Consider the following 25,734-nt stretch of genomic DNA (forward strand, 5'->3'; position numbering starts at 1 on the left):
TATTATAGTAGAAAGTAAAAAAAATAGTGTTTTTTTTTTTTTTTTTTTTTAATTGTTGGTCTTTTTATTTTAAAGCACAAAAAATAAAAACTGCAGAGGTGATCAAATGCCACCAAAAGAAAGCTCTATTTGTGGGTAAAAAAGGACATCAATTTTGTACAGCATCGCATGACCGCTCAATTGTCAGTTAAAGCGATGCAGTACCGTATCACAAAAAATGGCCTGGTCATTAAGAGGGAAAATCCTTCCAGGGCTGAAGTGGTTAATCTTCTGTCCATCCTCTAGGAATCATGCTGTAGTGACCACTAGGGGCAGCATTTGTCCATGAATCACTGCTATTTGACCCGGATCGATTCTTTAGTGACAGTTGGTCTTTGATCTTCTGTATCCAAGACCATCAGTTATCTTCGCATCAGTTGCTTTTTGAAGCTTTTGTTTGCAGTCATGATAATCAGGCACTTCAATCTTTATTACACCAGGTGGTTTGAAGCCAAGCTCTACTCTGATACTCCCACCGCTAGGGGGCATGATTCAGTTACTAAGCCCTGATGAATAAACCTGCTGTAACGGCATTCCAGGCTGCCCCCAACAGTGTCGAGACTAGGTGTAATCAGATTTCATAGTTCAGAAACATCTTACAGTAGGACAAAAAACATGTTGCCTTCTAACATACCCACTTTGTGCCTGAAGGGCACGCATCACCCTTCTTCAGAAACGGCTCCTATGGAACAGTCCATAACTGTCTTAATGTGTTGTGCTTCCCAACATGTACCGCTTTGCCCCTGAGTGACACACCACCACCATCCTTCAGCGTCAGCTTCCAGGACACCATTCTGTGTCTTCTCCTTTTCGGTATCTTAACGATGGGGTGCAGTACAGGCAAGGGGTGTCCATTCGCTCACCATTCACCAGCACACACTCAGAGCCACATATTAACCAGCTTTCAGATACAGAACCTGGAGGAGGGCCTTACTCACCCATATTACTAAACTAATACATATATGTCAAAGTATACTAGCACACAAATCCACCTATTACCATAATATATACATATATATGTGACCCACCAAATTAAGCAGCCCGCTCCCAACCTTTTATAACCCTTCATTGTATGTATGGGTCGGGATTAGGCAGGCTTGCTCAATATGGCCTTTTCTAATGCAATTTCTGCATGTATGCGGTACTTCGGGAATTGGCAGCAAAGCCTTTAACTTGTATGAAGAGACCTTACCGTCAATTCGTCCCTCAACTTGCACAGATAAATGCTTGACCTTCCTATATAAATGTCAGGTCCAACAACACATACCAACCAGAACCAATGACGAAACTGCAGCAATAATAACGGGATGTATAAAAAAAATCAAAATACCGTTAGTCTTACTGGAATGTCCGAATATTACCTCCCACCAATACCCTCTAGCATCCATTCTCTAGTTGATGCACTACCTCCCTTATTTTATTCTGATCATGGTATATGACTATAGTAGCATTAGCTCTCTCTTGCTGCAGTGCCCTCATAAGGTTCTCATAACTATCTGTCAACTATTCCTGTATCTTCCTTCTCATACCCAGATTCAGGGCTCTCTGACTAACAGGACGGTTATAGTTGACATCCACAGACAGATTGGCAATATGCGGTACCACATAATTCCACCTCTGTGTCTGGATTTTAGAGACATTGCAGTGGGTACACCATGCACCTCTAGCTATTGTTAGGATCACGGAACATCCTAGTTCCATGACGAATGTTACATTGGTATCCTTTAGAGACAAAGAAACCTACTCTTCTATGTCCCAAATAATACACCGGTGTTTCGTTCCCGGCAATGTTCTCCCCATCCAGAACAGAGAGTGAAGCATCTTCCCAACATTTCTTGTTCACCACCGCGTACTGATTTGGCATACAAAGGACATCATGGTCATGCCTCCGACAGAGGGTAATATCAACCTGCCTCCAGCTTCCATCCTCTCTGATCAAATGTGGGTAATTTAGCCTCAGATGCAACAAGGTAGAATCCCCAGTCAGTAAGCCCATTGATGCCACCGAATATACAGACCGAGTCTGCATTTCTTTATGTGGGATCAATGAGGAAGCATAACACCTTTCATAATCCAAACTAGCACAGCCCACCCAGGCATTCGACCACCACTTTGGATTAGTGTAAGCGATGCGTTTTGGAAAAATCTTACTGTGCCGTCATGCTAACTCATAAGACCACTGTTCCAAACAGAGACTGTACAATCAGCTTGATGATGGCTGATAATTCGCCTGCCCCTGAGTGCACGCCAAAGCCCATGACATATTTTTGCCCTGTACCACCGCACTCTCTACCAACCTCCTTAAAATGGTGGATAAAATCTTGAGCCACTTTAACATGGGTATTTATGTGGCTTTGAATGTTATTAAGGATGTCATTAATCTCTCTCCGAGTAACAAAACCTCACCTACTGTCTGAAGCTATGGTTGAGAGTTTGTTCCTCAGGATACTAATGTCCAGTTCATTAATAACACCCATTCCAGCTGCTATTCCCCCTCCAATATAGTGCTGAATACATCCCTCTTTTGGTTACTCCTCAGAAATAAGCATCCTGAATGACCCTCTTTCTGTGTCCGCACATCTCTGGGAGTAAGCCACTGGTACAATGACTGCACTTGATTCAGTGTATATTCAGCACATATAGGGTTAATCTGTTTTTATTAACCACTGTGAGACGTTGAAGTGCCATGTGGTGAAGGCATACTGTACTCTGATAGCCAGCATTTGGGAAGAGCTTGGATCTATTTGTAGTGGTTCTCCTTTCTCTAACAGCATCTTTTGTGTGTAGTCACTGGCATTACCTGTGCAAGGTTCCAACCTCTCAGGTGAGACTTCAACCACGCGTATCTCCCCCATGTCCAGTTCAGGTGTCCCGCATGTCCAGTAACCGAGAACCTCTCTGTAGGAGTGATAAGACTGAGATACCACCCCCACAAGGAAATTTTCACCTCGCTATGACATCTGGAGCTCCCTAGTTTGGCCAACACATCTTACTATGCCTAAGTGTCAGCCTCTTGGGCACCTGCATCATATCAGTTTGGTTATGCCAATATATACCACACACAAAAACCTACCCCCCTCCTTTAATTCCTCACCAAAAACCCTATATCCTACGTCCTTTGTATCCAAAGGATTGGATAGGTTGGAATTTTTCCCTAACCAATAACCCGCTGCATTCATATAAATAGTTGCATCCACAAACAACTGGAGGGATTCCGATATTCTGCAAGTCTTGTTTATACGCAAGTCCTCCCAATGTTGAGTTAGGATTAAATCATCCAAAAGGAAAAAGAAACTTTGTATTGTGAATTGCCATGGTGACCCCATTGGTAAGTCTCTGGTAACTTGGGACCCTCTGGTGTAATCCTAATCTTTCTCCTTCTCTCAATTCCCCCCCACCTCCCCTTTCTGGCCTAACAAGTCCAACATTGATGACACAACAGAAGTGGATGCATAGTAATCCTCTGGATTTTCCCTTTCCACATCCACATCATCCCCTGAATGTTCGACTGAATAAATGTGAGATGTTACATGGCTCAGATGGATCGCCAACATGACAATTGTGATCCGTCCATCCATTCTCCAGAGACCTTGCCAATCTTTGCTCCACTAGGACTCTGGAAAAATAAGAACAGCAGAATCAATTCTTATCAGCAGTACCTTTTTACATTGATTGGCATGAACCCACTTCTCTATCTCCCTCCTTTTCATGCCTTTTCACCCTTGTTGTCCATGAGCTGCTTCACTTTGACCACCTGATCACTAAGGGGTAATAGTGACTGAAAGGTCCGGTCCAGTTTGAAACTCGTAAAGATTTGGAAACCGTTTTTCACCATAATCCTGTCTCCAATCTTCAAGCTAATGGGAGGCCTTTCAGGCTGCCCCTTCTCTTTAGGTGTCATGTTATTCGCAGAGAATTGCAAATACACCTGTACCTGTTCTTGCTGCTGGACCAGAAATTTGTCCCTTTCAACACTTTCTCTCAAGGGGTACAAAGTATTGGGTCTGCTGGATGGTAGAGGTTCATCATTCTCCCTGTCATTAACTGATATTGGGTTGATGATGTACCTTTCGCTGCAGACCCACGTACGGCCATCAGGATTGAAGGTAGATGGGTCAGCCAGTTCTTTCCTGATTGTAATCCATCTTCTTAGGCCTCTCTTTCAGTGTTCGATTCATTCTCTCAGCTGTCCCCGCAGACTGTGGATGGTACGGTACATGGAATTTTTGTTCTACTTCCAGCAGCTCACAAATATTTTTCATGACCCTGCCGGTAAAGTGAGTCCCCCTATCTGATTCCAGGACTTTGGAGAACCCCCAACTTGAAAATACTTTGGTCCACAAAGCTGTAGCAGTGTCCTTTTTCAGTGGCAGAGCCTCCACCCACTTTAAAAAGACATCCACGACTACCAGCAGATGTCTGTACCCTCCAGGGGCACTTGGTAATGGACCAATAAAGTCAATTTTCTGGTTCAGCCAGGGTCCATCAGCTACCGGAACCCTTGCTAATACTGGTCTCTGTCCCTTTGGCCTAGGGTTCATTTGTGCACAGATCAAACATTTCTGCACTACCTGTGAGACTGTTACCCATTGTCTCCCACCAGTATCTAGCTTGTACAACACCCATGTGGCCTGTCAACCTGTGATTTTGATGCTGGGAGGGCAATACAAACCTTCGTTCTTCTGAATTCTCTCTTAACAGTAGATCGTCTTGTAGTACATAATTTTAGGGAGCATCTGCCGCTTTTACTCTAAGCTGCTTTTTGATTGAGCTCAAGGCATCATCCTTATTTTGCTCATCCGCTAAGCACGGGGTAGGCGTCCCTGACATTGTCAAGAGTTCATGTGAACCTGCTTTCGCCTCCTGCTCCTCAACATTATGCTCCTCCCAGGCCTGCCTCCCCTCAGCATCCCCTCCTGTCAGGGGTGCCTCCTTTGCTAGCTCATCTGCCTTGTTGCCCACGGTAACCTCCTTATCACCTCTTTGGTGGGCTTTCACCTTAACCACTTGCTGACCACCCGCCGTGGCTCCCCTACATGAATCGCCGTAGCTGTACGACGGGCGCTTTAAGGGGTATAGGGGGTGCGTGCGCACCGCGGTATTAAGGAGCCTATGCGCTTGCACGGCAGCTGTGATGTCCGCCAGGCATCCGCGATCGCTCCTGACAGCCAGAACGTGGATCTGCCGTCCCCCTACAGTTATAACACGCTGAGGGAACACATTTAACCCCTTGATCCCCCCCCCAGTGTTAACCCCCTCCCTGCCAGTGACATTTATACAGTAATCAGTGGCTATTTTTAGCTCTGATCGCTGTATAAATGTCAGTGGTCCCAAAAAAGTGTTAAGTGTCTGATCTGTCCACCGCAATGTCGCAGTCCTGATAAAAATCGCAGATCACCGCCATTACTTGTAAAAAAAAAACATAAATAAATAATAAAAATGCCATAAATCTATCCCCTATTTTGTAGACGCTATAACTTTTGCTCCAACCAATCGATATACACTTATTGCGATTTTTTGGGGTTTTTTTTAATACCAAAAATATGTAGAAGAATATATATCGGCTTTTTTTTTTAAATTGGGGATATTATCGCAAAAAGTAAAAAAAAATTTTTTTTTTTTTTTTTGAAAATTGTCGCTCTTTTTTTGTTTATAGCACAAAAAATAAAAACCGCAGAAGTGATCAATTAACACCAAAAGAAAGCTTTATTTGTGGGGAAAAAAAGATGTCAATTTTGTTTGGTTACAGCATCGCACAACTGCGTAATTGTCAGTTAAAGCGACGCAGTGCTGTATCGCAAAAGATGGCCTGGTCAGGAAGGAGGTAAATCCTGCCGGGGCTGAAGTGGTTAATGATAGCCACTCTGAGGCTCCACACTCGCTTTCCCATTTATCTCTGACCACCGAACTATGTACCAAGTCTTTCCCAGAGGCATCACTGAAGCCCCTTGACTGCCACAAAGGCATGTATTCGGTCAATGACCTTGTGACATAGGCACTGTCAAAGAATATGGTTATGGGACCTGAACTGAAATGCGTAATGGCCTCTCTCGCTGCTTCCAGTTCAGCTCTTTGGACAGAAAAGTTTTGAGGGCATTTGGTCATGATTTTCCCATTGGTCTGGGGGCACCACAGGGCATACCCTGTGTGAAAACTTCCTCCATCCAATACCTTGATCCAGTCACACAGATTTTAAAGTCTTTATTACCTGTGCCTAACAAACGCCTCCTGTGTTCTAGTCCAATGTAGCTCCCCACAGTCATGCAGTTCCTCCTCTTACTTCATCAATTGTGGGAAAGTGTATGTGGCATTGTGGGTCACGGTAAGGTTTCTGGGTGTTGAATCCACTAGCCATCTGGCTACCCTTTGGGAGGATACTCCACTGAGGGTACATTCCAAAAGCATTTTAATTGGAGAATGGGGTGTCTGCAGAATGATTTTGCCAAATCCCACAACATGCTTTCGGCAAGAACTGCCCAGTGCACTGCCAAAAGGTTTCTGATACCTCCATCCAATCCCCTCTCAAAACAGGTACCCATTTGCCCTGTCTCTCCTGCAGCAACACCGCTGTTATTGCTTCTGCAGAGGCATACGTTTGTAGTGCAAAGGGCAAATCTGCATTCGGATTGCTTAAGGCCGGGGCCTGCATCGGACTCACCTTTAGCTTGGTGAAAACTTGCTCATACTCTCCCAACCAGTCTAAAGGGTCTATATCCTTTGAGAAAATCATACAGCGGCCTTGCCTTTTCCGCAAAGCCTTCAATGAAATCCTTGCAGAAACCGACCATCCCCAGGAATTGTCTCAGCGCAGTCTTAGTGCTTGGTCTTGGTAATTTCCTGATAGTTTCACATTTGTTTGGGTCCGGAGTGCCCCCCCCCCCATTTTCTGTGAAACTATCTCACCCAAGAAACAGACTGAATCCTTCATCAATTGTGCCTTTTAGGGGTTTCATTTCAGACCTGTATTCTCAATCAGTGTCAGGAGCTCCTCCAGCAGAGCATAGTGCTGCTCTTTTTGTCTCTGAAGCAAGATGTCGTCTACATACTGAATGATGCATTCTGGCTCAGAAAATGTCTTCAGAATGTCACCATACAGATGTTGAAGTATGTAGAGCTGGATTTGAACCCCTGGGCTAATCCACTGAATGCATACTGTTCCCCCTGAAACGTAAAGGCGAGTTTTGTACTGGCTATCCTCATGTACGGGAATGGAAGAATAGCCATTCAATATGTCAATTGATGAATACACCTTTGCTGACAGTTTCAGTGATGTCATCATGTCTGCCATCTTAGCAACTACATTTGTAATAGATGGGGTACATCTGTTTAGCGCATGGAAATCTACAGTGGGCCTCCACCTCCCCTTCTTCTTTACTTGCCAGAGGGCTGCATTCATTTTAGATTGGCACACTTCAATTACATTTTGTGCCAAAAAATTTCTCACTGCGTTCTCAGCCAATATTTGGTCCTTTGTTTTCAGCAGTGCCTGTGGGTCAAGGATCTCATTGGTTTTAACTGATGTAACCTCACAGCTCTCCATGTTCATGTGCACCTTGCAGTTGTACCTAGACCCTTTCCACAGCACCCAATTACAGAGATCAAGAATCATGTGTTGGTGAAAGAAACAAACTTTTTCACACACAACCTCTCTATTTCTATTAGAGTCCTCTAAGGAAAATTTGTCTCCCAGTAGGATCTTTTTGAAGTTCGATATTCGTTAAGCTGACGGCTGCACCCGTATACAAAAGAACATTTGTGCGATGGCCCCCTACCACACCTTGGATATACTTGGTCTGCCACCTTTGTCCCTCTCCTGATGACATACTAGGGACAACACCGTGGCAAGGATTGGATGGAGGTGGGACTTTATATTCCTCCTGGTTTTCTTTTTCCTATCCTCTGTAACTCCTTCAAAAGAGGACCATATACACTGGGGCAAAAAAGTATTTAGTCAGCCACCAATTGTGCAAGTTCTCCCACTTAAAAAGACGAGAGAGGCCTGTAATTGTCATCATAGGTATACCTCAACTATGAGAGACAAAATGTGGAAACAAATCCAGACAATCACATTGTCTGGTTTTTGAAAGAATTTATTTGCAAATTTTGGTGGAAAGTAAGTATTTGGCCTCCTACAAACAAGCAATATTTCTGGCTCTCACAGACCTGTATCTTCTTCAAGAGGCTCCTCTGTCCTCCACTCATTACCTGTATTAATGGCACCTGTTTGAACTTATCGGTATAAAAGACACCTGTCCACAACCTCAAACAGTCACACTCCAAACTCCACTATGGTGAAGACCAAAGAGCTGTCAAAGGACACCAGAAACAAAGTTGTAGACCTGCACCAGGATGGGAAGACTGAATCTGCAATAGGCAAGTAGCTTGGTGTGAAGAAATCAACTATGGGAGCAATAATTAGAAAATGGAAGACATACAAGACCACTGATAATCTCCCTCGATCTGGGGCTCCACGCAAGATCTCACCCCGTGAGGTCAAAATGTTCACAAGAACGGTGAGCAAAAATCCCAGAACCACATGGGGGGACCTAGTGAATGACCTGCAGAGAGCTGAGACCAATGTAAGAAAGGCTACCATCAGTAACACACTACGCCGCCAGGGACTCAGATCCTGCAGTGCCAGACGTGTCCCCCTGCTTAAGCCAGTACATGTCTGGGCCCATCTGAGGTTTGCTAGAGAGCATTTTGGATGATCCAGAAGAGGATTGGGAGATTGTCATATGGTCAGATGAAACCAAAGTAGAACTGTTTGGTAGAAACACAACTCGTCGTGTTTGGAGGAGAGAGAATGCTGAGTTTCAAACAAAGAACACCATACCTACTGTGAAGCATGGGGTGGCAACATCATGCTTTGGGGCTGTTTCTCTGCAAAGGGAATAGGATGACTGATCCGTGTACATGAAAGAATGAATGGGGCCATGTATAGTGAGTTTTTGAGTGCAAACATCCTCCCATCAGCAAGGGCATTGAAGATGAAACGTGGCTGGGTCTTTCAGCATGACAATGATCCCAAACACACCGCCTGAGCAACGAAGGAGTGGCTTCGTAAGAAGCATTTCAAGGTCCTGGAGTGGCCTAGACTCTTCAGATCTCAACTCCATAGAAAACTTTTGGAGGGAGTTGAAAGTCCATGTTGCCCAGTGACAGCCCCAAAACATCACTGCTCTAGAGGAGATCTGCATGGAGGAATGGGCCAACATACCAGCAACAGTGTGTGACAACCTTGTGAAGACTTACAGAAAACGTTTGACCTCTGTCATTGCCAACAAAGGATATATAACAAAGTATTGAGATGAACTTTTGATATTGACAAAATACTTATTTTCCACCATAATTTGCAAATAAATTCTTTCAAAAATCAGACAATGTGATTGTCTGGATTTGTTTCCACATTTTGTCTCTCATAGTTGAGGTATACCTATGATGACAATTACAGGCCTCATCTTTTTAAGTGGGAGAACTTACACAATTGGTGGCTGACTAAATACTTTTTTGCCCCACCTTAGTATAGCATCAGGTGCCTTGTTCAGCTCCGTTGTCACCTTATCTGAATCCAGGCTTTTGCTGCTTTTTCCTATGCCAAGGCTTTTTATCACCCGGGCCTACTCCTCTCCTAGGCAATTTACAGTCCTTCATTAAATGGCCTGTATTTCCACATTTGTAACACTTGTCTGCAAATCTCACCCTCCCTTCGCTTTTAACTACCTCCTGAAATTCTTTTGTGGGGCCTATTGTCTTAATCAGTCTCCCGAACCCAGTCCCTTAATATTTATCAAGGTCTGGTATGACATGCAATTCTGGTATGGTAATCAACACGTTCACTTATTAGCCATAGAACACAGAAAACTACTGTCATCAGGAGACCTATCAGGACAATTGTATGTGGCTTTATAAATGGAGAAATATTCACTGCAAGAGAGTATTGGATCAATTCCCCTCCTAAGTTTGGTATTCTCTAGGGCATCTGAACCTCTAGTGTCTCTTCCTCCCATTATGCATTGCATTTCCCTCATTCTATCTGGTGAGTTTCCCCAATTTGAGTTTCTTGGGAGATAGACCCCTGTGACTCCCGACTGGTGGTTGCCGTTTTTCACACACTTGCAATGGAAGCCATGCGCGAAGGAGTGCGTATGCATCCCTATTGTTCAAAGTGTACTGTGTCACCACAGCTTCCAGCCTGAGAGACTAATGGGTGAAGCATTAGTGTCAAATTTCTCCACAATCTGGCACAGATTTGTGCGATCTTGTATGGAGAGTGTTGTGGATTGGGTGCTACCCTCCCTTCTTATAGTCCCCATTCCTTGCCCAGTCCTTTCTGACGCAGGAGTAAAGAGAAGAACTCTGATTTAGGGACTCCTCAGGATTGCCAGCCGAGTATACTGGCTGCTGTTCCCCCAGCATCCTGTCTCCTTGCTCCTGTGTTACAAAGGGATGTGTATCCTTGTTAGCACAACAATGGCTGTGCACTTTATCCATTGCCTGTGCTTTCAAAGATAGAATGTCATGATCGTTTTAGAGGAGCTAGTTTCACTCTTGTAACTCTCTCTCCTAAGGAATTCTATAGCAGTTTAATTTCCCTCCTCTCTCTGGTCTAAAGATGCGATACACTGTTCCCTCAACATACGTGTTTCCTCCAACTCATCCAATCTCTGCTCCAACGCACCATTCTCAGTTACCAGTTGTTCAGTCTCATCCCTCAGTCCATCACACTCTCAAACACTTGCATTCGCAGCTATAGCTGAAATACCTTTATTCACACTTTCTATCTGCTCTAATAATTCTGTTCTGTCCTTATACCACTGCATTTCTTTTTGTTCAGCAATCTTTCATTCTCAATAGCATGCATATCGCATTCGCCATTCTTGCTTTCTTGCCTTAGATGGCGGTTTATATTTTATATCATCATTTTGAACATCACATTGTTTTAATAATTCATTAACTTGGTGGGTCAAAGCATTTTCTGCCAAAGTGTTAAAATTAGCAGAGGTTTACTTTTTAAGGAAAACTCCAATGACCTCCATTGATATGTTAAGTTTACACTGAACCAGTCTACACAGCAGCAGTTGTTTCCAGCATGCACACACAGAGACCAACACAGAAATACAGCTGTTCCCAAGCTACAAGAAGCTCTCTCCTTACACCAACTTTAACTTTTATTGATCTTCTATTAAAGCAAAAAGCCATGTCACTTTCACGTGTATGCAATATAAAATATAATCTATATTTCTACCACTTTTTCCTCAAAGATGTCTGGTTTATCCTATAAATCTGCAGGGTATATCAGTTAACCAAGGGTGATCAGCCCTTCTCGCTTGCACAACTGAACAGCTAACTGGCCCAAAACAATTTGCATAAACAATACAATAAACTTTAACACATACACATATACCAGCCAAAATTCTCACCAGATCTGCACATCCACTCACTGATGGAATATTTCACAGAACTTTCAGGACCACTCAAGCAGGGCTTAAGAATTCACAAACCAGCATGAATCTTGTCCACAGTAGAGGAATGCTTTAAATTCTTGGTTTCGTAGAGGACTTCTCAGCTTATAGGAACTCAAGACAAAAATTTGTTGGGTTTGGATCCTGTAAGGAATTTCTTTCCACACTCCTGCTTCTGGGGTGCCAAATTAAATAAATATTGGGGGGTTTTGAATTCCCCCTATTTATTATAAATATGTTTTAACTTGTCTATTCCTATAATTAGCTAGTCTAGCAAAGCTCTAATAAAGTTAATGGTGATGGTACAATAACAAGGTTAGCTATTAAAAAAATACACTGTTTAAATAAGCAAGAGTCTCATTTACCGTATTTATTGGCATATGACACGCACAGGCGTATACCACGCACCTTCATTTTAGGAGGGAAGTTTCAGGAAAAAAACTTACATTTTAACCACTTGAGGTCCGGGCCATAGCCGAATGACGGCTACAGCGCGGAACTCAATTTCCCGGAGGCCGTCATGGGACGCAGGGCGCGTGGTGTGCGCGCTGTGATCACCGAGTCACGGAGACTCGGATGATCACAGATCCGAGTAAGGGGCCGGTCCCGGCCCCGGCCCCTTACCATGTGATCAGCTGTCAGCCAATGACAGCTGATCACATGATGTAAACAAAACCTCGGTGATCGGTTTCGGAGGAGGAAAAAAAAGCCGATCACCGGCTTATGTCAAAGGGACATCGGTCCCGAAGAGGAAGGAGACACATATGCATCATCTGTGCCAACAAGTGCCATCTGTCATTTCCACCTGCCAGTGCCCACAAGTGCCACCTATCAATGCCCACCAGTGGTGCCAATCAGTGCCACCTAGCAGTGCTGCCATCAATCAGTGCCCATCACTGCCACCCATCAGTGCCCATCACTGCCACCTGTCGGTGCCCATCAGTGCCGCCTCATCAGTGTACATCAACGAAGGAGAAAAATTACCTGTTTGCAAAATTTTATAACAAAATATATAAAAAAATTATTTTTTTTAAAAAAAATTGTCTTTTTCAATTTTTTTAACAAAAACTAAAAACCGCAGAGGTGATCAAATACCATCAAAAGAAAGCTCTATTTGTGGGGAAAAAATGATAAAAATTTCATTTGGGTACAGTGTTGTATGACCGCGCAATTGTCATTCAAAGTGCGACAGCGCTAAAAGCTTAAAATTGGTCTGGACAGGAGGGGGGTTTAAGTGCCCAGTAAGCAAGTTGTTAAATAGAGAACTTTGAAGCAAAATAAGGGTCAGTGCCCATCAATGCAGCCTCACTATTGCCCATCTGCAGCCTCACAATTGCCCATCAATGCAGCTTGATCAATGCCCATCTGCAACCTCACAATTGCCCATCATTGCAGCTTGATCAATGCCCATATGCAGCCTGATCAGTGCCCATCTGCAGCCTCACCTCAGATTACTGCTGCTTCGGAGGGGACAGCGAGCGGGGCGGGACGAGCGCCGTCAGATTACATACAGCGAAAATCTCCTGTTTACTCGGCGGCCTGTTTAATGCAAAGTTCTATGATAGAACACTGGTCCAATGCTGGCCCAGGAGACAGGACTTCCTATAGCCTGCTGAGTAAACAGGAGATTCTCGCTGTATGTAATCTGACTGCTCTCTTCCCGCCCCCTCCCCTCCTAGGCAGCTCAAATTGCAGTATCGGTAAATAACACGCACACGCTATTTGCACCAGATTTTCAGGGTGAAAAAGTGCGCGTTATACACCAAGAAATACAGTATTTCTCAAGAAAATAGGAATCCTAACACAAAACACTAAAAGAAAATATTAGAGTATATGAAACAAAAGAACATCAACGATACTTTACATAAGGTCGTCCTCTGTGGTTAGTATCTTCAGCTGGGCTCAATGGCAAGAAGAGGATGTACCGTATTTATCGGCGTATAACACGCACTTTTTCCCCCTGAAATTCAGGGGGGAAACGTGTGTGCATGTTATACGCTGGTTCCTGCTGTCTCTGAGGGAAGAGGAGGAGCGAGCGCCGCTGGATTACACAGAACAGCAATCTCCTGTGTACCTGGCGCTCCGTCACGCACAACCTAGCCTCGGTTTGGGCCACTATTCTGTCTGTCATATGAGTAGGGCTAGGAGGCGGAACTGTGAGTGACTGAGCGCCAAATACACAGGACACTGAGGGTCTCTGTGTAATTCAACACTGGCTAGGCTGCAATGATCGGCAAAGGCGAGGCTGCAGATGGGCACTGAACAGGCTGCATTGATGAGCAATTTAGAGGCTGCAGATGGGCACTGAACAGGCTGCATTGATGAGCAATTTAGAGGCTGCAGATGGGCACTGAACAGGCTGCATTCTTGGGCAAATTAGTGGCTGCAGATGGGCACTGAGCAGGGTGCATGATGTGCAATTTAGTGGCTGCAGATGGGTACTGAGCAGGGTGCATGATGTGCAATTTAGTGGCTGCAGATGGGTACTGAGCAGGGTGCATTAATGTGCAATCATGAGGCTGCAGGTGGGCATTGAGCCTTATTTTGCTTCAAAGTTCTGTATTTAAAATGTTTTTGTATTTTTCCCTGAAACTTTCCCTCTTAAAATGAAGGTGTGTGTTATACGCCGATAAATACGGTAATTCCAGCCAGTCAGTACTTTTAAAGCCCACTCAGACACCACCCACACAACACCCACTGCCAATCTATCTAGGATTCTGACAAAACAAAATCGATAAGAGGCAGTCCTTATATATATATATATATATATATTATTCTTCTGTCCGTCCCCTAGGAAGCATTCTGTGGTGACCACTAGGGGCAGCATTTGTCCATGAATCACCGCTATTTGACCCGGGTCAAATCTTCAGTGACAGCTGGTCTTTGATCTTCTGTATCTCAGGCCATCAGTTATCTTAGTAGCAGTTGCTTTTTGAAGCTTTTGTTTGCAGTCATGATAATCAGGCACTTCAATCTTTATTACACCAGGTGGTTCAAAGCAAGGCTCTACTCCCATTCTCCCCCACCAGGGGGCATGCTTTGGTTACAAAGCCCTGATGGATAAACCTGCTGTAACGGCATTCCAGGCTACCCCCAACAGTGTTGAGTATAATCAGATTTCATAGTTCAGAAACAGCTTACATTAGGACAAAAACATGTTGCCTTCCAACAACCAGCAACTGAAACTTTTGACCATGTCTTCATGCTTTTTATATTGAATCAGTTTGTTTTTTTGCATAAATATTCTTCTGTACCCATAGTAGTAGCTATTGAATGTATACTTTTTTGTTTGCTTGTAAAATGTGAGGATTTTAAAATTTGGATGATTCCATTTTCTATATTTCCGACAGATGAAAGGATGTATAAAAGTATTGAAAGAACAACCCCCAGATTCCGTGGAAGGACTTTTAAATGCACTCAGGTACGATTCATATTTTACATCTGTAATATGTATCAGGACTTGGACACCTCTTTTCTTTACACACCTTGCATTTTTAAAGCAATCTGGCATGGGATGTATTATCTCTGATTGGCTCCCAGTCCTTTTAAAGGCCTACTTCACTTCCTCTGTTCATTCTCATTGACCACTAAATGTGATGCATGTCCCCACAACCCCATAAAGAAGCAAACCCTCATATCTTGCCGCAGCAAGGCCCAGCAGAGGTGTCTATGCTCAAACTCCTCCAGTGGACTGTTTTGTAAGACAAAATGGCAAGGGAGCTTGGATCTATTTTACAAGCCTGCCATCCATACAGAAACGAGGTAAATGGAGAAAGCCCTACTTCTGTCAAAATGCACTGATCAGTGGTGACAAAAAAAAATTGACTTCTGTCGAGTGGGGGAACCCACGCACTAATTGTTATTCAGCTGGTCCCCATACATTTGTTCAGTGTATGGGCAGCCGAGGAATTCTTTGCTAGAAAAGTTGCATTAATACAGTAGACATAATGCACATGTGCATAACTAAATACTATGTACACTGGATCTTTCTGCCAGGGGTTGGCAGAAAAATCCAGCTTAAAAAATGCTTGTTTTGGCCCCTACTTATGCATGTTCACAGATGTAATGTGTTTAGAAACATATGCTCATAAACTCATTTTTTGGCTAGAATATTCATTTATTCTAGCCACTGGAATGCATTTAGATGTGTTTGTGCATAAATTATGCTAGAAAGTGCCTCCCCAAATGCAGACTTGGGTTATTTTGTATGCCTCTAAATGCTGTTCCAAAATTTTTATCTACATGCTAAAATTTGCATGGGCACATTAGCTAACCTAGGGCTGAGATCAGAGGCAGGTTTTTAAATTGAGAGAAATATGGGGACTAACGTTGCTGACCCCACCCGATCCAGTCACTGATCTGGACAGAGTATGTAAATCTGGAGCTCTGACCACACTTGCTGCATGTTTTGTTTGCAATAGAGCAAATAACCTGCCTATCTGCGATTACCTGCCTCTGAAATCACTGCTTGACAATTGGCTGCTTCCCCTACATGCTGTAAGAGCTCTGCAGAGGCACTCATTACTCTCTGTACATTTCAAGCCATCCTCGCGGTAATAAATAAAAATGTCATTGACTCAGCACAAGTCAGTGTGGTTGTCAGCAAAAAAGCAAAGTCAGAGTTTCAATAATTTTCAAGGTTTTTGTTGCATATATTTGCAAAAATGTGATGGCATGCTGCCACTTCACTGCACCTCTGCCAAGTGTGGTCTCTAAAGCCCACCATAGATCAAAATTCATCCGGTTCAGCAGGAATGTGCCAAATTTCGATTAGCCTATTGTATTCTGACTCCCACTGTCAGAATACAATAACTGGGGAGAAAGCACAAGCGCCATACTAAGTGTAGCGTATATGGAATTTATTGCTAAGAACAAGAGTATTACTCACAAAGGTGAAAGCATCAAAAGCATAAAGCACTGTAGATCATCCCCGTCAGTGGCGCAGTGTGTCACGATGGCCTTCTGCAGCTGGGTGCTCGGAGGGACGCTGCCTGACTGATTACGGCACTTCCTGGAGGCGTGAAAAACACAGGCTGCGACTCGTGACGTCACTAATGGAGCTTGTGCTTTCCCCCCAGTTACTCCAAGCTGCTTCTTGCTTGTACACTGAGCTGGCACCCAAGTGAGCCCATCTATGGAATGGCAAATGGGGTGAGCACCGCTCCAAAAGCTGGTCTATGAGATTGTCAGCTGCCAAAAAATCCTGGGTGCCTGCCTGGGTCCAAAAAACCCATATGCAGGTAGAAAAAGAGATGGCACTCCAGAGAATAAAAACAGCTTCTTTTATTATGCAAAAATAGAAATGCTTGTGCAAGGATTAAGCACAGGAGTGTGAAAGGTGTCCACTGACCCTCCGTAGGTTGAGTGTGTGGGGCATGTCTCATTTCTATTTTTGCATAATAAAAGGAGCTGTTTTTAGTCTCTGGAAGTGCATCTTTCTTTTCTAGCCCATCTATGGACATTTTTGGACTTTATGGACTGTTCTATAGAGTTCTAACTCCTTTATTGATTGCATTGGGAACCCCTGAGATACACCAGCACCTACCATTTTGTGCCAATTACCAATGTTCAGAATACAATAACGCAGCAGGAGAGATTACCCCATCAACACTGGCTTTGTTGATGGAGAAATCGAGCAATTTTCTTTCCTTCAACCCGCGGTTAAATTAAAGAAAATTGCAGTGAGCATGGCCTGCCTTATTCTTGTCTAAGAGAGCTTCAATCTTGGGACATATACAGTATAGCAATGAATAAATGAAAGCTCCTCCAAGTGGTATGCAAACTCTGATGATGCCTCCCATCTGCTCCCTTTTGGTGTGTTAAATATACCATTGACAGTGTTTTGCTGTGTCTGTCTGGCAAGTGCATACCAGAAATCAGAGCTGTCCTGCCTCTTGTGGAGACAGAAACGTGGGAGGGCTTAAGTAGTTTAGCAAAAGACAACTAGGCGAGGCTGACACCACTCAGTCCACAAAAAAGGCGGTGTATTGTCAGCCCATAACAGGAAATTCCTATCTAAGGGCATGTCTGGCATCCAACAGATATTCTTCTGTACTTGCTGGGTCTTTGTAAAGTACAGGGAATGTGCATGTGCTGCAGATATGTACTACATGTGTTTTTTGTTTGTTTGTTTTTTACTATTGCCCTGATATTCAATTTAACAGTGCAGAGGCCCAACAGAAGTACAGTCTCGCTTAATGGCTGTACAAAAGTGGTTCTCAACCTCAGATTTCAAGTACCCTTAACAGGCCATTTTTGCAGGTTTTCCTTTATCTTGCACAGGTGCTTTAAATCAGAGTCAATGGCTTGGTATTTTGGACAGCTATTTTATCTAAGAGAAATTCCCAGAACATGGCCTGTTGGGGGTACTTGAGCACAGGGTTGAGATGTTCATACTTATTACTTGCCAGCTCTGGTCCAGTCACATGGTCCCCTGTGTCAGCCAGCGGCAGCTGCAGTGGAGAGGAGAGAGCACTCTGACAATGGCTGGAAATGCCTGGAAGCAGTGACAACATCCATAGGCTCCCATTGGCTATCTATTTTTGGTGGTCTCTCCTCTCCCATGCAGCCCCTGCTTACTGACACAGGGGAGCCAGACCATGACCAAACTAGAGCGGCCAAAAATAGGTAAGTATATACAGCTTTCTTAAACAGGTTGGTTATTATAAGTGTTAGGAGTGGGGAGGTAGTGTTTTTAAGGCTAGTTAGGTTTAAGCAGGCCATACATGGTCGAATTTCGAACAAATTTTCTTTTTAAAATCAGAAAGTTTTTTTTTTTTTTTTTTTGTGATCCGATGAAGCTACCATTGATTTTTGGAATTCGGCCGACCAAGCCTTCAATTTCACCTCATGTTGCTACAGAAAAGAATTTTCGTGGCTGTGAATCTTCTTTTCTCTCCGTAAATTTTCTTTTCTTATTACATTTCTCGCACGATTCTCCCATCATTGATTAGAAAATTGTTTGTTTTTCTAAAAATTTCCAACATGCCCGATCCCTCAAATTTGATTGCCGCATGAAAATCGGCCATTGCTGCAGCCCCTAATGGTGCGAAATTTGTACGAAAATTCTTAGATACGATTTTTGAAAGAAAATTCTATCGAAATTCGAACTGTGTATCGCCGGCATAAGCCTGAAATTCTGATTTAAAGCGGAACTAAACCCATCGATTTAACAGTTTCAAAAAACAAACATTCCCGACACGTGTCAGGAATGTAAATGCCACATGGCTGTGCTCTCAACAGAACTGTCAAACTGTAATTGGGAGCAGTGATCAGTGTCGTGTCACACATAGCCCATCCCCCCACAGTTAGAACATATCCCTAGGACACACTTAACCCCTGCAGTGCCCCCTACTGGTTAACTCCTTCACTGCCAGTCACATTTACACAGTAATCAGTGCATTTTTAATCGCACTGATCGCTGTATAAATGTGAATGGTCCCAGAAGTGTCCGATCTGTCCGCCATAATGTCGCAGTCACGATAAAAATCGCAGATTGCCGCCATTACTAGTAAAAAAAATATTAATAAAAATGGCATAAAACTATCCCCTATTTTGTAGACACTATAACTTTTGAGCAAACCAATCAAACGCTTATTGCGATTTTTTTTTTTCTACCAAAAATATGTAGAAGAATACATATCAGCCTAAACTGAGGAGAAAAAATGTTTTTTTTAATATATTTTTGGGGGATATTTAGTATAGCAAAAAGTAAAAAAATTGCGTTTTTTTTTTTTTTTTTTTTCAAAATTATCGCTCTTCTTTTTTTTTTTTTGTTTATAGCACAAAAAATCAAAACCACAGAGGTGATCAAATGCCACCAAAAGAAAGCTCTATTTGTGGGGTAAAAAAGGATGTCAATTTTGTTTGGGAGCCACGTCGCACGACTGCGCAATTGTCAGTTAAAACGACGCAGTGCCGAATCGCAAAAAACGCTCTGGCCTTTGGCCAGCCAAATGGTCCAGGGCTGAAGTGGTTAATGTTGCTCAATTTAAAAAAAAAAAAAAAAAAAAAGATTTTTTTTTAAACATTAATACAGTCTTCAGTGACCAATAACACTTGGCGGAGGATGGGATTTAACACTGTTTGTGCCTGTTGCAGTTAGATTTTTGTCGTCAATTAGTGAATGTTGCTATCGGTGAAATCGTCTATTATGTCTGTTTGATGAATACTCCATCCTGTGCTCTATAACTGTTAATGATAACAGCAAGCATTTACATATTCGGTAATCGTTCTCTAGACAGTTATAGATCATTTGAAAACTGCATTTTACATTTTCCAAATGTTACCTTTAGATACGCATCTGCATTTCTTTTTCATCTTCTTTTTATTTGTCAAATTGCAGGTTTACCACAAAGCACCTGAACGATGAATCAACTTCTAAACAGGTCCGGGCGATGCTTCAGTAAAGTCCTGCCCTTGAAGAGGATTCTTTTACTGACCTCAGAAGATGTATATGTTTACATAATTTAATACAGATTGATGTTAATACTTATGTGTATTTACATAGTCATTACCCCCTTGTCACTGAACCTTAGGCTTGTATCCCTGTCCCTAACCTATCCGGTGCCAGTGCTGCCCTCAGCTGTTTCACCAAAATGCTCTGAGGACTTTTCAGACACCCACCGGGTGATTAATCTGACTGACTTAGCACAATTTTTGCAATTACATGCTGTTATTATATTTGACTTGCGAATTGAACTTTTTTTTTTTTCTTTTACCAAAGTGCTTAAACCATACTTTAAATTGGTGTGAATTGATTGATTGTATCTGCTATTGTGTTTTATTCGTCGGTTTGTCCAAAAATGCAGTTTAGGCACTGTTATTTTTATTATGTGTTAGGTATCCGGTCACAGGCAGTGGAAGTCCTTGTTAATATGCCGAGGCTGGAGAAATGGACAAGCAAACAAAGTGGAGATATTTGTGTACTGGGGACTTTAGAGGCATGACTTAATGACATTGTACAAACAGGTATGGTGTTCTGTAACCCATAGCGAACATGAACTGTTCAGCCTTCATGTGCCTAAGGGACCTGTACCGACTAGGTACCCCTGGATGTGCCGCTCAGGTCACTGGAGCTCATTAGAGCATGGTCAGATAAATGATGATCACCCTGCAGACACAGCTTGTGACCCTTATCTTACAGGCTTCATCTCTATGAAAGAGCGGAACTTTCAGTCAACGTTTGAGCACAGAATGGGTATCATTGTTTCTCAACCTTTTTTCAGTCAAGGCACCCTTAAAAATTACGGGCACCCTATTCTAAAATGTAAAAAAAAAAAAACTATTCTAATAGTTTTACATAATGCAGCAACATCGACACACGTAGGACGCCCAATATTAGAGTTATTCTTATTCTTCCAAAGCAAATACACTTTTGCACACTGGTGCTGACTAGTATTCCAGTGTTTTTTCCTCTCCATCAGTCAGCTGACCCCAGTGTTAATGATGGAGAGGGTCAAACAAGGATGCCGTGCAAGCGACCAACACTGAAGCCATCACTGGTTTTTAGGACACCGGTGGCTGGAAGGTTGAAATGGTTCACAAAAAAAATTTGTGGCTTTTTGTGTAACTAAAAGGCAGCCTTGATCCACCTGCTGGCTTGTATACATTATTGGCAGTTTTTAGGCATTTTACTAAGGCACCCTGGTTGAAAATTGATGGTTTATAGGGAAGCAGGCCCATTTTTGACAACCAATGTCATGCACGAATGTGCAGCTTCACCCATCCATAGTGATAAATGAGGCTGTGTCTGGTGCAGCAAAAGCCCGTCTAGCTGCTGAGCTTCATCTCTGACATGCAGTTCACCACTCATCTGCACAAGCCCTTTATTAAAAGATAAATGTGCCAAGTCTTGCAGGATTCATATTTTCATGCTGTCACTTTAACTGAGCCCTTCTCAAAAGATCTGTTATTTACCTTTGTTGAAGAAGCCTCTTGTCTGTCCGTTCCCAGGAGTTTAGCACCCAAAACGCCTTTCTCTTATCTCTTGAACACCAGTGATCTGACATTGCATTGGTCAGGAGTGACTTTAATTCCATAAGAACTACTTAACACATGCAGCTGAAGAGTTGAGCATGAAGACTGCAGGTAACAATACAAATAAGTTGTGGATGAGTAATAATGTTAAAGCTAATCTCCATCTTTAATGTCCTTTAAAATAGTTCATTTGGACCAAGCTGGCCCAAACTATTTATTGCAATACCAGATATGCTTGTTTAGTGCACTGTGTTAACTGTATGTAGCCTCAGCTACATACAGTATACAGTGCTGTGTTTCGGCAGGGGGATGGGAACTTCCGTAAAATCGGATCACACTGAGTGCCGCTCAGCCATCTACGGGAAGCTTTGTATTCTATTATTGAATGCAAAGCTTCTTCTGATTGGCTGAGTCAGAGATTGAGATGTCATCTGCTCGCCTCTCTACTTCAGCCAAGCAAAACATACATATAGTGGTATCATTTTTTTTTAAAGCATTTTGTATTGCTTGGAATTTCATAGTACAGCATTTATGTGGCAGACAGCGCAGTGTGGTAGAATATTTAGTGTGGTCCAGTGCAAAATGTATTGGACCCGAGGTTACCATAAAGAATCTCTGCATTCGGTTGTGGCATGTCAGAAAACAAAAAACAGACTGGTTAGTACAGTAATAACATACTCATACATGAGAAATAAATGTTCATTCCAGTTCTGGCAACCAGATCTTTAAAGCTGACCTCCCAGGAGATTTAAAAAAATATATATAACAGTGTATTTACTAAATAATAGAAACTGAATTGTTTCAAAAAGGATAAGTTCACCTTTTGAAGCATGTTATGTTTGTATGTTCCACCCATATTTAGGGGGCAACATGCTCAATTGCACTTGTCACCAGCGCTCCCTGCAATGTGAGAGTGGATGGGGATCTTCTCCCCTCACCCGCTGTCACTTTTTGAAAACCTTGACAACCACATGGCTATGTGGGGCTTTGCCCACATAGCCAAGTCTTTCATTTACAGAGCTCTGCGAATGAAAAAACTGCAAGTACCGTCTTCCACCACTGTAGACTTGCATGTAATCGGACTGTGAGCGCGCTGCTCAGCATGCTCGTGGTTCATTAATTTTTACTTCTAGTTTTGTAACTGCAAGTCCATACAGGGAAAGCTAGAGGAAGACTGTACAGAAGCTTAACATTGAACCTGTGATCTGCTGGTGGCGGGTGCAGTGCTTTGCGGGCTCCATGGAAGAAAAAAAAACAAAAAACAGTAACAAAATGGACATTTTTTTTTTTACCTGCAAAAAATATTATCCTTTTAAAAGCATCTTGTGTTTTCTACTTCATATCAGTCTCAGCCTCCCTGTAGAGCAGAACTCAGCCGGAGAATATGAAGGCTACCAATAGAAACCAACCAGTTTACATATCTACTGACGCAGTTCATGCTAATAAGAGAAGGGGATGCTCCATGGTTTAATCAGCAAGCTGTGGCATGTCCAGTGTAAAGGAGAAGTACCATAATTCTGCCTCCATCTGAGTTAATGGACGGTCCTCTTTAACTCTAAAACTGTAAACTGCCAGAATTGGTTTCTATGGATTACGACACACTGCTCTTTGCACGATTATGCAATCACACGTGTGGTTTCTGCCATTCACTTCTTTTTCTCCAAAACATTGGCTTCTCTTTTTATTATTTTTAAATAGTTTCTTTGGCCAGTTCTGAACGTAAGGTTGGCTGATTGTGGACCATTGCTGCTAACAGACGCTTATTTGACATATTGTATTCCGTTTCAAAGCATGAGTTAACACTCCATATACAGTATAAAGAGAGAATCACAGATCTTATATATTGATTCTATATATCTATGAAGTCCCTTTAGAATTTTATAGACTTCCTGTTTGCTACTCCATTGCAGTACCAAATAAAATGAATTGTTGTACATGTTCCTGATTTTTATTTTTCTTAAATGACTTGTGTTGCTGCTAAAAAACAAATTTATGATAAATACATTTTCCGTACATCTTAATGGGGCAGTCATCCCAAAAAAATAAACAAATAGATACAGTAAGTATAGAAAAGAATTGCCCTTTTAAAATCGGTTTGTTGCTTTGCAGCCTGAAATGAAGATACACACTTTTTTTTTTTGTTTTGTTTTAGCTAGCTGTATTTACTAGTGCAACTTACATCCAAGTCAAAGATATAACACCAACATGTCAGAAAATAATAATAATAAAAAAAAAACATCTTTTGCTTTAATTACAGTCTTTTTAGTCTGTTGGATATGTCTCTACTAACTTTGCACATTAAAGCCTTGTACACACGGTCAGATTATTGGACAAATTGCATCAGTTTTTTGTTTGATGCTAGTCTTAAATCGAAAGTCAAGAGGGTACTCACCATCAGAAAATTTTCTGACGTCAGAAGTGACGTAATGTGTTGAATTGTTTTGTATGCGTTCTTTCATTTCTGAGCATGCCTAGTCTTGCTCTTCGGATTTTTTATTTTTTTTTTTGTTAGAAAACCGTACTAATGAAAAGAAAATCAGACATTGTGATCACATCAAACAAAAATTTTCAAGCCTGCACATCCAGTTTTTGTCTGCCGAAAATTCGTAATCGGCTGTCAATAGCAGCAATGATCAGAAAGTCGGCAGATCGTTCAACGGATGAAATTTATCTTCAGATTTTCTGACCGTGTGTACGGGCCTTTAGACTTTGCAATATTTGCCCACTCTTCTTTGCAGGACTACTCAACTTCAGTTAAATTTGATGGTGACCGATTGTGGACTGCAGTTTTCAAGTCATTTCACAGATTTTCAATGGGGTTTAAGTCTGGGCTCTGACTAGGCCATACAAGGACATTCATTTTTTTTCTCCTTTAACCATTGTGTGATCATTTTGCTGTGTGCTTTGGGTCATTGTCATGTTGAAAGGTAAACCTTCCCACTGACCACTTTCTGGCAGAGGGCAGAAGATTTTTCTCAAGAATTTGATGGGATTTTGCTGCCCAATCTATTTTTTTTTTCTATCCTGACAAGTGCTCCAGTCCCTGCTGCAGAGAAACAGCCCCATAACAGGATATTACCACCTCCATGCTTTACTGTTGAAAATGTGTTATTTGGATGGTGGTTCTGCCAGACATTCTTTGGTGTTGAGACTTACATTGAATTTTTTGGCCTCATCTGACCATAACACCTTTTTCCATGTGGCCTCAGAATCTTCAAGGTGCGTTTTAACCACTTCCCGACCGCCGCACGACTATATACGTCCTAAGTTTGAACGGGGATATCGTTGTTATGGCAGCAGCTAGCTGCCATAACCCCGGTATCCCCGTTTTCGTGCGGCGGCCGGCTTTCAGATAAAAGTTGTCCCTGCGGCGGATTCGCCGCGAGATCACTTTTATCGGTGGCGGGAGAGGGGCCCCCCCCCTCCCGCCGCGATCCGGTGCCCTCCGACGCTTACCGGAGCCGTCGGTAGCGGCGGAGGCGATCGCGTCCTCTTCCGTTGTGTGTCAGGAGACAAGTGAGGCCAAGATGGCGCTCACTCGTCTCCAAGATACTGCTGGGCGGAAGCGACGTCAAAACGTCACTTCCGTCCATGCCTCTTAAAGGCATATTTTTTCAAATGTCATTTTTCTAAATGACTTTTTTTTTTTTTTTTTTTTTTTTTTTAATTGCATTTTAGTGTAAATATGAGATCTGAGGTCTTTTTGACCCCAGATCTCATATTTAAGAGGTCCTGCCATGCTTTTTTCTATTACAAGGGATGTTTACATTCCTTGTAATAGGAATAAAAGTGAAACAATTTTTTTTTTTTTTTAAACAGTGTAAAAATAAATAAAATATTTTAAAATAAATAATAAAAATAAAAAAAAAATTTTTAAAACCCCTCTGTCCCGACGAGCTCGCGCGCAGAAGCGAACGCATACGCGAGTAGCGCCCGCATATGAAAACGGTGGTCAAACCACACATGTGAGGTATCACAGCGACCGGTAGAGCGAGAGCAATAATTCTAGCCCTAGACCTCCTCTGTAGCGCAAAATATGCAACCTGTAGAATTTTTTAAACGTCGCCTATGGAGATTTTTGAGGGTAAAAGTTTGACGCCATTCCACGAGCGGGCGCAATTTTCAAGCATGACATGTTGGGTATCAATTTACTTGGCGTAACATTATATTTCACAATATTAAAAAAAATTGGGCTAACTTTACTGTTGTTTTATTTCTTTATTCAAAAAAGTGAATTTTTTCCAAAAAAAGT

The 25,734-nt window shown here is 42.4% G+C and overlaps 1 protein-coding gene across 2 annotated transcripts in view; it reads left to right on the top strand.

Annotated features, from left to right (window-relative positions):
• The window catches only part of CYRIA (CYFIP related Rac1 interactor A), a 144,343-nt gene extending 120,927 nt beyond the window's left edge, over window positions 1–23,416 (top strand). For both annotated transcript variants that reach the window (XM_073625350.1, XM_073625349.1), the window contains exons 11-12: window positions 14,855–14,925; window positions 19,849–23,416. In XM_073625350.1, coding sequence (XP_073481451.1) covers window positions 14,855–14,925; window positions 19,849–19,912 — 135 coding nt within the window. In that variant the 3' untranslated portion in view covers window positions 19,913–23,416. The remainder of the gene's footprint in view (window positions 1–14,854; window positions 14,926–19,848) is intronic.
• The last annotated feature ends 2,318 nt before the right edge of the window (window positions 23,417–25,734 follow it).

This window comes from Aquarana catesbeiana, linkage group LG04, assembly GCF_042186555.1.
Source record: "Aquarana catesbeiana isolate 2022-GZ linkage group LG04, ASM4218655v1, whole genome shotgun sequence".
NCBI lineage: Eukaryota > Metazoa > Chordata > Amphibia > Anura > Ranidae > Aquarana > Aquarana catesbeiana.